Source organism: Equus przewalskii, chromosome 7 (assembly GCF_037783145.1).
Source record: "Equus przewalskii isolate Varuska chromosome 7, EquPr2, whole genome shotgun sequence".
Classification (NCBI taxonomy): domain Eukaryota; kingdom Metazoa; phylum Chordata; class Mammalia; order Perissodactyla; family Equidae; genus Equus; species Equus przewalskii.
Genome location: NC_091837.1, coordinates 29,194,583 through 29,208,457, shown reverse-complemented (window position 1 = coordinate 29,208,457; position 13,875 = coordinate 29,194,583). Strand labels below are relative to the sequence as shown.

At 55.0% G+C, this 13,875-nt stretch overlaps 1 protein-coding gene across 31 annotated transcripts in view; it reads left to right on the top strand.

Moving 5' to 3' along the window:
• RIMBP2 (RIMS binding protein 2) overlaps window positions 1-13,875 on the top strand; it is a 250,446-nt gene that overhangs the window by 176,102 nt on the left and 60,469 nt on the right. For all 31 annotated transcript variants that reach the window (XR_011541897.1, XR_011541896.1, XR_011541895.1 and 28 more), the window contains 2 exons: window positions 2,279-2,383; window positions 11,679-11,729. Coding sequence is in view for 27 of the 31 variants with exons in the window: in XM_070627318.1 (XP_070483419.1) it covers window positions 2,279-2,383; window positions 11,679-11,729 (156 nt within the window). In the remaining 4 variants the exon portion in view is untranslated. The remainder of the gene's footprint in view (window positions 1-2,278; window positions 2,384-11,678; window positions 11,730-13,875) is intronic.

The following is a 13,875-nucleotide window of genomic DNA, read 5'->3' as shown; positions in this document are numbered from 1 at the left end:
AGTCTGTTGGCTTGTTTCTCTTAGCGGCAGGTCCCCGTGCTCCGAACCTGCCTCGTGTCCTGTGCCGCGGTTTGTACCCACTGTGGTTGGCGGTGGGCATTGGAGTGGAGTCTGTTGTAAAGGGATCCTTAGAAATTGCTAGACCCAAATTGGGAGCCACAGCTCTGCAGAGCAGACTGGCTCCGGGGAGGGCCACACACAGACAACACCCTCCTGTCTGGGAAGGCAGGACGGGTCAGGCTGGAGGCTGGAGTGCAAGGACACGTGTGTGCTGTTTCTCTGTCTGTCCCACCCACAAAGAGACATGAACCCAGGCCAGCCCAACCTGAGCAGGTTATCATATCGCCAGACAACGCCTGCTTCCACATCTGTGGGCATTTGTTCGTATTCCGGGGGGTTCTGCTTTCCCCGGGGTCCTGGGTGCTGGCAGGTTTCCATAGCGACAGTGAAACTGCCACCTGTCTCCGGGGTGCGGGGTGATTGCAGCTCCGAGGGAGCCGGGTGCTTTTCTGGAGACGGTAGACGGGACTGGAGGGTTGTTGCGCTCGGCACTGGAGACAGATCCGGCACGTGGGGTCGCCGCCCGTGAAGCTCTGGACGGGCAGCCTTCTCTTTTTCGGTGCAGACGAACCTCAGCTTGGTGAGCTGGAAACCGCGCCCTCACCACCTGCAGCTGAAATGGTTCCGCTCCGAGGTCCTTCCCGAAGAAAGAGCTTTTGGCGGCAGAGGGTGGGGGGACTTAGGGAAAATGGTGAAGAGAATAGAATTTGCCTCTCTGCCCTCTGCCCGCCCCACGTGCCCCTTCCCCAGCCTTGGGACTAAAAACAAGTAGAAAACTTAAACAGTGAGAATTTAAGATAACAAATGATAAAAATACTCACCTACAAATCCAAGCCGAGGAGGAAGGTATGTTACGTCCCCCGTCATGTCAGGGTGTCTCCTGTCTTTATAACACGGTCACCCCTCAGATGTCAGGTCTCGTGGAGGAGGGGCTGGTCCGAGGGGACAGTGGCAGACAGGAGGGCGTGTGCCCCGCGAAGGGAACAGCTGACCCATCCTCTGCCCACTGCTTCCAGGTGGAACGCGTGGCTAAATCTTCCCATTTTTGAAGGAATCTGGACTTCTATGTCAAAGATCCAGATTTTAAAATTTTGATCGCTGTCACCTTTTGCATATATTTTGTTATACAAAAAAAAAAAAAACACCGAAATGAAATGGAAACTGGATCCAAACGCTGTGCCCCTGGTCCCCTGCGCCTTTCGAAGGGCGGGTGTGGTGCGTGAGCGTTCTGTGTGATGACCCCCCCCGGGTGGGAGCCGTCCGGCCGCACGCCTTTCCCACGCAGTGTCTTTCTCGTGCATTTCCTCGCGACAGCAGTGCTCACAGGCGGTCGCTGTGAACGGCTGCAGAGGTTGCGGTGGCCTCTGATCTTGCTGCTGGGTTCTCCTGGGGGTGACTGGGTGGTGAGCGGTCCTCAGAGGTGGGGAGGTGCTCAGAGGGGAAAGGGTCCGGCCCTGGGGCTCGCGGGGCGCACCCCTGCCCTCTGCGGAGGACAGACGGGGTGTCACGAGGAGAGCACAGCAGGGAACATGCCCCCCTCTCTGCCCCAGAAAGTAGACGTGGCGGCAGGAGCCTTGCGGGCCTTTGCAGAGGCATGAAGGAGGCGCAAGAGGCCTCGTAGGGCTGAGCACTCCGTTCACTAGAGCGAGCAGACGGGACCCAACCCTGAGACTCGGAGGCTCCACTGAGAGCCTCTGGTCTGAGTACTGGACTGCCACCTACTGCTGTGTGACGAGCAAGGACAACTTCTCTGAGCCTCCATGTCCCCTCTGTACAATGGGGCAGGTGACGGCACCTACCTCCAAGGATTATTATAATAGCAGTAAATAGCTCGGAACAACACCCAGCACACAGGAAAAGAGTGATAACCCTTAGCTGTTCTTCACGTAAGACCTGGGAAAAAACGGAGAGAAGAGAGAGAATCTTTTCCAAACAAGGGAGAAGAGGAATTCACCTCTGCATGAGAACCTCAGTTCTGCTGGCGGCATTTAAAATACGAAACATAAGAGCAGGCGGTGGGTGCTTTGCTAGTCCCAGCATTTCCCCAGTTCCCCCTGCCACCCACAGGAAATGCCCGGAAGCTGGGGGCAGGGCGGGGGGGTGGGGAAGGGGGGTGCCCTGGAGCGTGTGGGGCCGGTGAGTCAGAGCCAGGAGCTTGCGTGCACACGCAGACCCAGCTCCCTGTGCTCCCGGCCTGACCTCGCCCTGTCCCCCACAGCACATGCGAGAGGCTGCGGAAAGGCGGCAGCAGCTGGAACTGGAGCATGAGCAAGCCCTGGCTGTTCTCAACGCCAAACAGCAGGAGATCGACCTTCTGCAGAAGGTAAGGGGCGCCTGGTGCCCGGGGGCGGCGGGAGGAAGAAGCAGGCTGGGGGACCCGTGAGGCGTTCGCTGGGTGTGGGGGTGGGCTGGCTGCTCTCCTGGGCTCAAGAGCACCTCCCTCTCCCTCCTGGAAAGATCCTGTGGTTTGTGCTTCCCTGTGCCCCTAGTCTCTCCTGAGCTGACGCGTGTTCGCGCTGTAGACTGCAGAAACAGACGAAAGCACTAACCCTCGATGCTCGCGAGGTCATAGGGAAGAGGACGCTCCTGGGGATGCTGGTGAATTGCTTCTGCTGTGGGGCAAGCAGCCTGACAGCATCAGTTACAACTGATCGCACGTGTGTTCTGACTCTGCCACCTTCCGTTCTGAACATAGGCCCTCAGGAAACATGGGAACAAGTTCAAAACGATCTTGGTGTTTTTGGCAGCACTGCTGAGTGGGGTGGGGGATGGGGAACTGGGTTAAATGGGTGCCCATCCCAGAGCGTGGTCCTGCAAACTGAGGCCCATCTACACCTCAGACCGGGATGACGCCCCTGAAGGGAATAATTCTGGTTTACATCTGCTCTCTTGGGGAGATTTACATGATCTGTTATTAAGTGAGCAAATCCAGATTCAGGGCAATATTGCTAGTGTAATCTCAATAAGGGAAGAGGGGGCGAGGGGGGAGAGAGAACACACAAAGAAGATGGAAAAGGAGAGAAATGAAGAGAGGAAAGAGGAGAGGAAGAAGAAAGAGGAGAAACCCGAGGGAGGGTAGGAGGGGGGGACTGAGCAGCTGAGAGCGTGCGGCCCCACGGCAGCTGTGATGCGAGGGAGGCTGAGAACATTCACTCCACCCTGACTGTAGTCATCGGCCTCCGTCGTCCTGTCTTTCTCCGAATGGGTATGAGGGTCACTCTTTCAGAGCCCTGGGGCCTGGGGTCACTATGCTTAGTTCTCATCGCAGCATTTCCTTCCTGAAGCCCAGGGTCCCCCACCCACCCCTGCTCACTCCTCCCCCGAGGGCAGCCAACCCTTCAGCCAGAGCACGTGTAGTCCAGGTGGACAAACAAATGGAAGAAAAGCCCAGCAGGCTTCTACCTGGCCTGTCAGGGGGCCCCAAGCTGGACCACTGGTGCAGGTCCTGTCCTGCAGCCCCAGCCCCGATCCGGCATGGCCGGGATGGGCAGCAGGCTCCTCCTCCTCCATCTGGCCAGGCCCTCCAGCGTCTGACAGCCTCTCCAGGTCTTGGATCTCAGAATAAAGTCCCCAGACTGCCTGCCCCGCCCGGCTGGGACGGCACCTGTCGGAGGCACTGGCCCCCTCCAGACTTTATTAGCAGAGCGTGTAGCATCAGCCGGGTAGACTTCTGATGCTGTTTCTCCGATCGTTTATCGGGACCTCATATTAAGGACAGATTTCATTAAGCCAGCGCAGACGGGGACAGTCACAGTCCTTATTACCTGTTGTAATAAGTTGGCTGGCACCCTGAGACGCAATGTTTCATTAGATGTTATCCAGAAAGGATATTACTGGACACGGGCAGCAATATTCCTCTTATCTTCTCCCGCTGTGCGAAAGGAACCTTCCGGTGCCCGGGAGATGCCCGCACGGTGTCTGCATGTGTTCACTGCGACCTCAGAGGCTGTGTCCCCAGGCTGCGTGCATCTGAGACAGATCATAAGCCTGAAGAAATACAAACGCTGTCCAGCTGGGGTGCCGGTCAGTTTTCCCAACAGAGCCTTCTCCAGGAGCCTGGGGTTCTGTTTCCTCAGCATCTGATGCCAAGGAAAACGCACGAGAGCCAACGATGTCCTTCAGCTCCAATGTTCTCCCTCGTGCATCAGCCGACTCCCTCCGCTCCCCTTCTCCCCCCGTTCATCATTGTCTCTATTTTGGACACGCCGATGCTTCATTAGTGTGGGGAGCAGAGGAAGCGAAACTAGTGAAATCCAAATGTGCCAATTTTGTAATTTCTTAGAGCTCTGAATCTGTAGAAGAGGAAGGTGAGCTTTGAGCAGAATGTGACTGGTGAATTTTTTCCAGAGTTCTTATTTGCATCTGATTTCCACCATGGACGGCCGCCACGCTCCATCTGCCGATTGGATCATTCATTCATTCAATCATTTATTCAGCAAATGGCTGTCTGTTACCTGTGTGTCAGCCGCTCAGCTGTTGTTCTGGAGACCGAGAACGTAGTGGCGAGAGGGACGGGGCCTCTGCCCTCCCAGAGTGGGCGTCAGTGGACAAATGGATGAAGAGTTAGTTAAGTTCACCATGAAAACGCCGTGAAGGAAACAAACAGAATGAAGGGATGGACAACGGGGCAGCGGCTTCGCGAGGGTGAAGTCAAGGGCAGCAGGCAGGGCCATGTGCAAGCCCCACGGAGGGAGCAGCCTGCCTGCCGGGAGGGAGGGGGCGGGCAGGGTGGAGTGGGCGGGAGGTGCTGCGAGGTGGCTTTGCCACTGTAGGTCAGAGCCCAATTCCATCCCAAGGAAGCGAGCAGCCCTTAGAGAGCTGAAACCGGCTGCCGGGCTCTGAGCCTTTGAACATCTGGGAGGGATGCACGGCGGGGCAGGGGTGCCCATTAACGCCAATAGGAAGCCTGGTGTCTAGGACCCGGGTGGTGGCAGTGCAGATGGACAGACGCAAAGCCATTTCCGTAATAACGGGGAGGAAGGAGTTAGCTCAAGGGCAGGCTGTGGGAGCAGCAGTGTCAGGGGATGAAAGGGAGGAGGAATCCAGGAGCTCAGTGCCTCTGTCTTCAGACATGAGGCAGATCTGGGCGGGAGGAGCAACCCACTGCAGCTCATTTGTTCTGATCTATTGAGGTTCAGGCACAGAGGCGCAGAGAGGTACACTTGTGAAGTGCGCGTGTTTCTGACTGCGTGCTGGAATGAAAAGTTGAAAAGATCGTTGACAGCCACCATGACAGTCAAGTGACTCCACCCGAATGGAATTTAGCTGAAACTGTTCACACACGAATGGGAAGATAGCGGGATGGGTCTGTGCAACTCAGCGATCAGTCTGGTCAAACTCCTCTCTTATGCACTGAAAAAACACAAAATGAGTTTTCAGATCTCAAGGGTTCTGCGAAAGCCCCACACATGGTGTCTTTCAAACGTGCTCAGTTGAGTTTACTAGTTGGGGCATTTTCAGAAGCGGGAGGAGAGGCTCCGAGGTACAAATGTAGGAACGTAAGTGCGCACTGTCATGCTCTCGGGCCAGTGAGCGTCTCCGTGTTTCCATTTTCTGAGAACACTGGAGTGGAGGGGGCGTTTTCTTCATCATGTAACACTGCAGGGGCCGCGCAGACCCCATCGACTGGCTGTGGGGAGTGTGGGAATGGGAGTGAAGACTTGCCTTCCTTGCCGGGGACGTCGTGGGGTAAGACCAGAGTAGTCAGGAAACGCCAAGGAAACAAATGGCATCTTTACCCAAAAATAGACCAAGTACCAACTGGGTGCCAGGGCCTCTCGATAATGTGCATCATCTTACTTAGTCCCCATTCGAACCCTACGCACTGTGCTATCATTATCATCCCGGTTCCTAATGGATGAAGCTGAAGATTAAAGAGATTAAGTAACTTGCCAAATGTCACCCGGCTAATAAGTGATGCAAACGGATTTGCACTTAACCCACTGAGCCATAACGCCTCCACTGTAAGGCTGAGGATCCAGCAAAGTCTGCCTCTTGTCCCCCTACCAGGATAAAAGTCACCAGATGGGAGGTCCAAAGCTGACCCTCATGAGCCAGCAGTGTGAGACGTCTCTAAAGAGCTGCCTCTGCTCTCTGACTACAGCTCCGTCTTGAGCCCACTCCAACGGGACCCCCACCCTCATCTTGTCAGCACAGCGGCTCACGATGCGTCGCCCATCACGGACGCCATGCCCAGGGGCTTGTTCTCATTCTCCTCACTGACCCAGAGGCAGTTTGAGGTAGTGGACCCCCACCCCCGCAGGCTCCCGGGACCACCTTCTTCTGGTTTTCCTCCTTCCACACAGATCCCCCGTAAACATCACAGGTGTACCCCCAGACTCAGTCCACAAGCCGCGTCTCTCGGTCTACACTTGCTCCCTCGGCGACCAGGTCTGCTCTTGTGGGTTGAAATGCCGTCTGCGTGTGGCAGCTCCCAAATTGAGATCTCCGAGTCAGAGTCCACCTCTGAGCCCCACTTCTTTCATCCGACCTTCCACTCCACGCTGCACTTGGTTGGTCTCCCACGTCCTGCCCTCCACTGGACTCCCGTCCGCGGCAGCACCTGTCCTCGCCTGCCCTCCCGGGCTCTGCGCACGGCACCGTTTCCTCTGGGCAGCTTTCTCTCTTCCCTATGGTGCCTCGCCTCTTTCTGTCCGTTTGCTCTGGCCTCCATGTGCCCGTCACTGCCTTGTCCCCAGACTCTCCGACAGAGCGTTAATTCCTCTCGAGATGCTCACCCTCCTTAGGGGTGCTCTCACTCCACTTCCCGGAGAGACCTTGCCTGGAGCCCCTGCTGCTTCCCCCGGTCCAGGCTGCTGCTTCTGAGGCTGGGGCAGAGCTGGGGCCCAGGAGCTCGCCTCACTGTCAGCTTGGGAAGCCCTTTACACCCGCTGTGCATCGTCGGATCCTCTGCTTCTGGATCTGCAATATTCTCTTTCTTCATGGACGGCATGTGTGTAAGTAAGCCAGGAGTATATTCTCCGTGCAATAGAGGTGGGTTTTGCCACATTCTATAGTACTTGGAGATTGCTTTGTGGTTTCTGCCTCACCTCCAGCCCTGGCCACCCTAAGGGAGCACTGGCATTCATCCATCTGATGACAGGGACCCGCTCCCCAGAGCCTTCTCCAGGGGCCTCCCTCTGCCCGGAGCTTGGCGCCTCTCTCCGCCCAGTGTGGTGGTTGAGAGAAGCGAGCAAACTAATGTCCAAGTGAAAACACGTGTCGAATTAAAGAAAGAATGAGTGAACAAACAATCCAAACGCCCAAGGCTGCTCCCGTGGGGATCAAGGTCAGATACAGCCCTCCAGCCAACCGTTCGGGCTGGTCGCTGGGTGGAGGCATAGTTTAAAAAATTAAAAGGAAGCCAAGGAGAGCACAGGCCCATCCACCGGCCGCCACGGCCACCTGGCTCTCCTGGGACCCCTGCTTCCTGAAGCTCATGGAGCCGCGAGCTCAGGTGAGAATCCTTGCTTTCGTTCATTCAGCAAACCCGTCTTGTGCACCTTGTGTCAGCAGTGTTTCAGGGGCTGGTGACGCAGCCTTGAGGAAGATGGTGTGAGAAGAGGCTGTGAATGATGACAACAATAATAAAAGCTGCCCTGGGAACTTTTATTCTAAGTTTAGAATTTTCTGGGCCCAGTACCTGGAATGCACGTGTCACCTCCTTTAAGCCCTGCCCGCCTTTGCCTCCCCCACTCCTCCCACGCTCCCTTCCGTCCACGTCCACGTGCTGCAGCCACACTGGCCTCTGGTCCTCAACCACACAAAACCGCCCCTCTCGGGGTCTTCGCACAGAAGGCCTGGTCCCTGGGCAGATCGGGCTGATTTTTGTCATTGAAGTCTCTGCCTGGCCACCCTGCCTAAGTGGACTCCACTCCCTGCCCGGCACTCCCGGCCACGCCCCCCGTTTAGTGATGCCACAGTAAGCTGGCTCGCTTGTTTCTGTGTTTGCCTATTGTCTGTCTCCAGAGTGGAGTGTCTGCACTCCCAGATCACCGCCTGACGCAGAGCAGGTACTCAGCAAGCACTGACCAATGAAGATGCTCAAGAGCAGGAAGGAAGGAAGGACGGAAAGAAGGAAGGAAGGAGGGAAGGAAGGGGGGCATCTAGTAAGTTCCATCGTTTGATGCAGTTTATGGTCAAAGTGACATGACCAAGATAACTGATGGTGAATGCTAAGCAATACTCCATCAGTGCCGGTAGAAGGACACAATGAGACGCCAGTCGGCCCTCACCACAACCTGTGGGGTGCAGGTCCCCCCTCAGACGAGACGCCTCAGGTAAATGACGTGCCCCTGGGGACTCTGATGCCGAGACCTCGAGGCTTCTCTCTGGGTGAATGACGACCAGGATCCAGCTGCCCCTCTTCTTCAGAGTCACAGTTTCTTGTGCAGGTGACATCCTTGTCTTATTACGAGTGGCAGTGCTAACTATCCAGGGTATGAGCCAAGGGGGTTTTTCATGTTTGAAGCTCGTGTGCAGACCTGACCGGCTTTCCTGTTGTTCAGAACCCCTCCAGAGTGGAGTGGAGTGGCTGCTCTTAGTTTGATGGCTGTGACCGACATGCGCGATACTAGGAGAAGCTAAGGTGCTAAGAGAACACGCCACGCTCCGCATAGTCAAGGCTTCGCCCACATTCCGAGGGTCTCCCCCGGACGCTGGGATTTAGTTGTGCGTAGAGGGCAAGGGCATCACAGACTGACCCTCTGCATTCATTCATGGAGCATCGGCCTCGGTCTTGTTTTCTCCGACAACACGCTCCTGGAATGTCGGCTTCGGCTTCCCCAGCACTGAGGAACTTGGGGACCCTGTTTCCAGGGTCCTTACAGCACTCAGCCTAGTCTCACAAACCTCACTTGCTCTTCTGTGGAGCTACCATGATCAGCACCCACCAGTGACCCTGCCCTGCTCCATGCTAACCAGCGTCCATCATCCCGGCCCAGTCACAGTGGTCCTTGGGTGGCCCATTGTCCTGAGTGCTGAGTGCCCAGTCTAGCCAAGCCAAATGTCCAGAACTTGGTCAACAGATCTGCCATCCCTTCTGCGCCTCTGTTTCTCCCTGGAAATCACTGCGTCTGCTCCGGGTAACCCACCCCCTGGACATCTGACTCCTGGGTGACAGGCCCCTTCTTCTGATAGCAGCTCTCCGGGGCCCCTGAGAGCCCGGGTCCCGCTCCACTTTCACTGTGCTCTGTCGGGAATGGTGTCTAAATGGAGGTCTCAGCTTCCCCACATATTGGAACGGGCCCCCAAAATGAGCCTCGCTGAAGCTGTTGCTTAGGTTTTTGCAAGATTTCAGCACTGCCAATTTTAGCTGTTAATTTTAACAGTCTATTCTGATTGCCCAAATGGCCCAGCTTGCAAGTAGCCTACGAGAACGAACTTCTGATTTTCACTTGAAGCCGGAAGCGGAGTAGCTCCTGCCAGCTTGGCTGGGCGCTGACAGCCCGCGATAGCGCGTTCTGTTGTTTTCCCTCCTGCCAGTTGAAAACTATCTTCGACTCCACTGGCTTGATGGTGGTGTTATTTATATAATCCCTATATGCTCTCTCGTTGTTTGTCTTTTTTCCCTATTTTGTTATTTTTTGTCATTCTTATGGTTTTTACTTTGAAAGGAACAATTTGAAGCATTTGAAGATGGAGCTGAATTCAGGAACGGAGTAATTAATGCTCTGTGTTCAGTCCACTTGCCCGGCTCTTAAAAGCCGCGCTGGAAATATGTGAGAATGAAACGCACGTGAATGAAATCTCGGACGACGTTTCCTTTTTGGTCTGTGCTGGGAAGCCAAGCCCTCCCACATTCCGACCCACAGAAGTTTGCGAGTGAGAAGCAGAAGCTGTTAAGATGAGGCTCGTTAGCTTATTTATGGTGTAGAATAATCCATCACTAATTATTCTCCAGGACCTAGAGAAAAGATTCCTCCTGAACCCAGAATTCTAAATGTAAATCTCAATGTAATATAATGGATTCGTTATTGTGCTCCATATTTTAAGAGGCAGGTGCCCCATAGGAGATAATCCTCTTTAAAAATTCATGTTTTGGGGCCGGCCCTGGGGCCTGGTGGTTAAGTTCAGCGCACTCCACTTCAGTAGCCTGGGCGCAGACCTACACAGCTCATCAGTGGCTATGCTGTGGCAGCGACCCACACACAAAATAGAGGAAGATTGGCACAGATGTTAACTCAGGGTGAATCTTCCTCAGCAAAAAAAATGAAAATAAAAAATCGTGTTTTTCTGCTTCATTGGGAATAGTTGTGAGCCCAGGGAAACCAGTTTGATGGGATAAGCAATGTGGGATATAGTGCAGGTATTTCTTCTGTCTTGTGACACAGCCTCAGACTCCTGCTGAACCTCGGTGTCTCCAACTTTAAAATGGGAAGTGTCACATTCTTTAACAGCTGACGATTATAGTCCTCAGGACTGTTGGTTCCAATTCACAGAAAACACAAGAAGGGGGTTTTAGTTGTGCAGTTCAGATACGGCTAACCAGGGCCCAAGTGCTCCAGCCTCAGGCGCGGCTGAGTCCACTGCCTCCCCTGCACCATCAGACCTCCGTTGCTGTCCTGCCTCTGTTCTCCTGTGTATCGGCTTCCTGGTTGGTTTCCCCTGGCTGCTCTAGCCTTGCCCCTCGTGGTAGCAAGATGGCTGCAGCTGCTCCAAACTCCCATGCACTCAGGTTCAAGTCCAGCAGGCAAGGGGCCTCCCTCTCTCCCAGCATTCCCAGTCACAGTCTCATTGCTCTAACTGGGCTGTCCACCCCGCTGTATACCACTCACTGAGAGTCTGGACCTGTACTCCTGTACTCAGTATGCGGGGGTCCTAGGTCCCCAGCAAATTCAGGGGGTCTTCCCAGGAGAGAAGGACACAAGTGCCAGGCAGGCAAATGTGGCAGATATTTACTGTCCTCGCAATGCCAGAACCTCAGAGTCTACGCGGACAAGAAAGAATAATGTTGCATTCGGGTTTGTATGAATTTGCCGTGTGGCCCAGACTTCAGCCATGCTGACAAATTTCTTTAGCTGAACTGGTAACATTTCTCATTCTGCGGAGCAGATGGCTTTGCTTCAAGTAATTGAAGAGGGCGGCCCCCCACCGCAGGCTGAGCTGCCGAGAGCATGTGAGATCTCAGGACCCCGCCGTGGCCCCTCCTGCAGGTCCCGCGGAGACCTCAGCAGACCTCGAGCTATTTGGGGGTCAAGTTCGAGTGACTGTGTTTTGCTTCCCAAGCAGTGAAGGGCGTCTGGGGAAATGACGGTACCACCTGAGGCTTTGGGAAGAATTGTCCTGCTGTTCTGGGTTCAGCCGCCTTCCGCGGGGGACCCCTTCTCAGAACAGAATCAGCCTCCCACGCGCCCCGGCCGTTGTCCACCAGCCCATCCGTCTCAGCCAGGCCAGTGCACTCTTTCCATTTTCACAGAGAGCGTCGAGCCCAACCAGAGTCCACTCCGACTTGCCCCAAGGGGGAGAACAATGCGAACAGATTTAGACCCTTAGAATTTAGAGGCTTATTAGGGAGATAGAGTCAGTGAGCCACTCCCTGATACTGTGGGCATTGATCTTCTATTTTTCCCCCTTTAAACCCTTACTCTTTTCTCTTTTTCTCTTTCTGTCATGAAAAGGCTCAGGTTGAAGCTAAGAAGGAACATGAAGGCGCCGTGCAGCTGCTAGAGGTGAGTGATGGAGCCCTGCTGGCTCCTTTCTGGGCTGGCTGGGGTCGGGGACAATCGCCTTAATGCTGCGAGTAGAAATAATAGCCAGCGTTTACTGAGCGCCTGCTGGGTACCAGTACTAGCTGCTGTTCACCCATCCTCCCATGTCGTCAGCACGAGCAACCTACATGATAGGTGCTGTTAGGAATCCCATTTTACACTTGAGGAAATGGGCACAGAGAGGTTAAGCAATTTTCCCATGGCCACACACCCAGTATCAGGACTGTGGGTCTCAGGTGTGGTCTGCTGTCCTCTGCTGCCTCCTCTTGGGTGGGAAGCACTGGGGATGGGTCTGCTCACTGGCATGGGGATGATTTTCCCAAGGAGAAAGCATGGATGGACCATTCCTGTGGGCGTCTGCCATCAGATGAATCATGGAGGGTAAGTTTTAACGGACAGCACTAATCCTGAGGGAGCATGTGGGGAGGCGCTTGCAGGATTAGGGAAAGGATGACCCAGGGAATCGAAGCAGTGAGCATCATCGGAGGCACTCCCCAGGCACCGTCCCCAGCAAGCACGGTGTGAGTGATCCTCCTCAGCCCTGCAAGGGCTTTCTCACCTGCCCTGATGGTGGGGGCTTGGTCTGGACATGGCAGCAAGTCCCACTAGCATGAGTGGTGTGTCAAGAGTGACCACTCCTCTGTCATTGGCTTGTGGCCTGATTCCAGCCTCCTCCGGAGAGGACGGGCCAACCTGAATGGAACTCATAGGATCACCCCGGAGGCCTCGCTGTCTGCATCCCCCATGAATAATAAATGAGTCATAATGAGCAGGCTAGGCCTTCTACCTGCTGAAGACAGAGGTCAGGCGATTATGGACCCCTTAGTGAAGGACACAGCAGCAGAGGGTGCCTGCATAGTGTGGGTTGGCCCCGCGTGTCTTCCCTCCCCAGTTCTGTTCCGTCAAGAAAGGCCAAGAAGGCCTTTTCCCGGGCCTGCTGTCCCCAGGTATGGGGAGTGGTTGTCCTCTTTAAGATGACCTCGTCCCTTGTCCCCAGGGGAATAGCAGTCATTTAAAACAGAATATATGCGTCTCTTACGTTGCCTTTTAAAATCTATTCGTCCCACAGGAAAAAGTTTCATTATCATCATATATATTAAAATCGATTTTTTGAAAGCCTCCATTAGCTAATGAATATCTGGAGGGACGAGTGTGATGAATAGCAGGTGGGAAAATACATACCCTGGGAGAGTGGCAACAGAGCCCCAACCCCATACATCTCGCGGGAAAATCACTGGATTCCCATTGCCCGACTCGCCCACTGCACTGTCATTTGCATAGTCTGCTGGCTGAAAGTGTAGTTTCTTCCTTCCAGTCGCCCGAAGCCCATTGATTTGATTGTCCTTGTTGTTTTAATCCATCTTCTGGGCTGCTGCTCAGTGACAGTCCTGCTGAGGTCACGTCCCCCGGGGCTGGCGGCAGTGCATGCTTTGACTGTGGTGGCTGTCCTGCCGTGCTTTGGTTTGGAGGCAGGCGTGCCGAGGGCTGCGTGTCCTCCTTCCTCGCCAGGTCGCCCTGTAATCGTGTTTGCTTCGCTTCTCACCCAGCACACCTTGGACAGCATGCAGGTATTTCAGGGAACGGCGTTCCCGCCCCACGTGCTTGGTGATGCTTTCCCTGTGCATGGAAGCAGCCTCGAGTCCCTGGGCCTGCTCAACCCTCCACTTCTCCCGAAACCAGGCAGCTCGAGGTTCTGACCCAGCGGCAGCTTTCGGATGCTGCAGCGGGGGTGGGGAGGGGTCTGGGCCCCTCGGGGCGGGGAGCCGAGAAGCTGCGGGCAGGAGCTCCATGGGGGATGTGCTGTCATCTGGGGCTAGGACACACAGTTCTGTTCTCTGAAGCGTTGAGCAGGCCCAGCGAACCTGGTTTCCCATTTTCTGCCAAGGCTGAAACTTTCAGGCCGGAGAACGTTCCATGAATTCAGATGACCACAGGGGGAGAAATTGTTGTGGCTGATTCTACCCTTGGGCCAGCCACGTGATGGAGAGCCTGGCTGAGAGCCCAGAATTCGGTCGGTTGGTCATCGGGATTCGAACCCGGCGCCTGAACGTTCCACCTTTCTGTTCTGTGTCTGCCGTGTGACAGCGGGCTCCCCAGCCAGCATGGG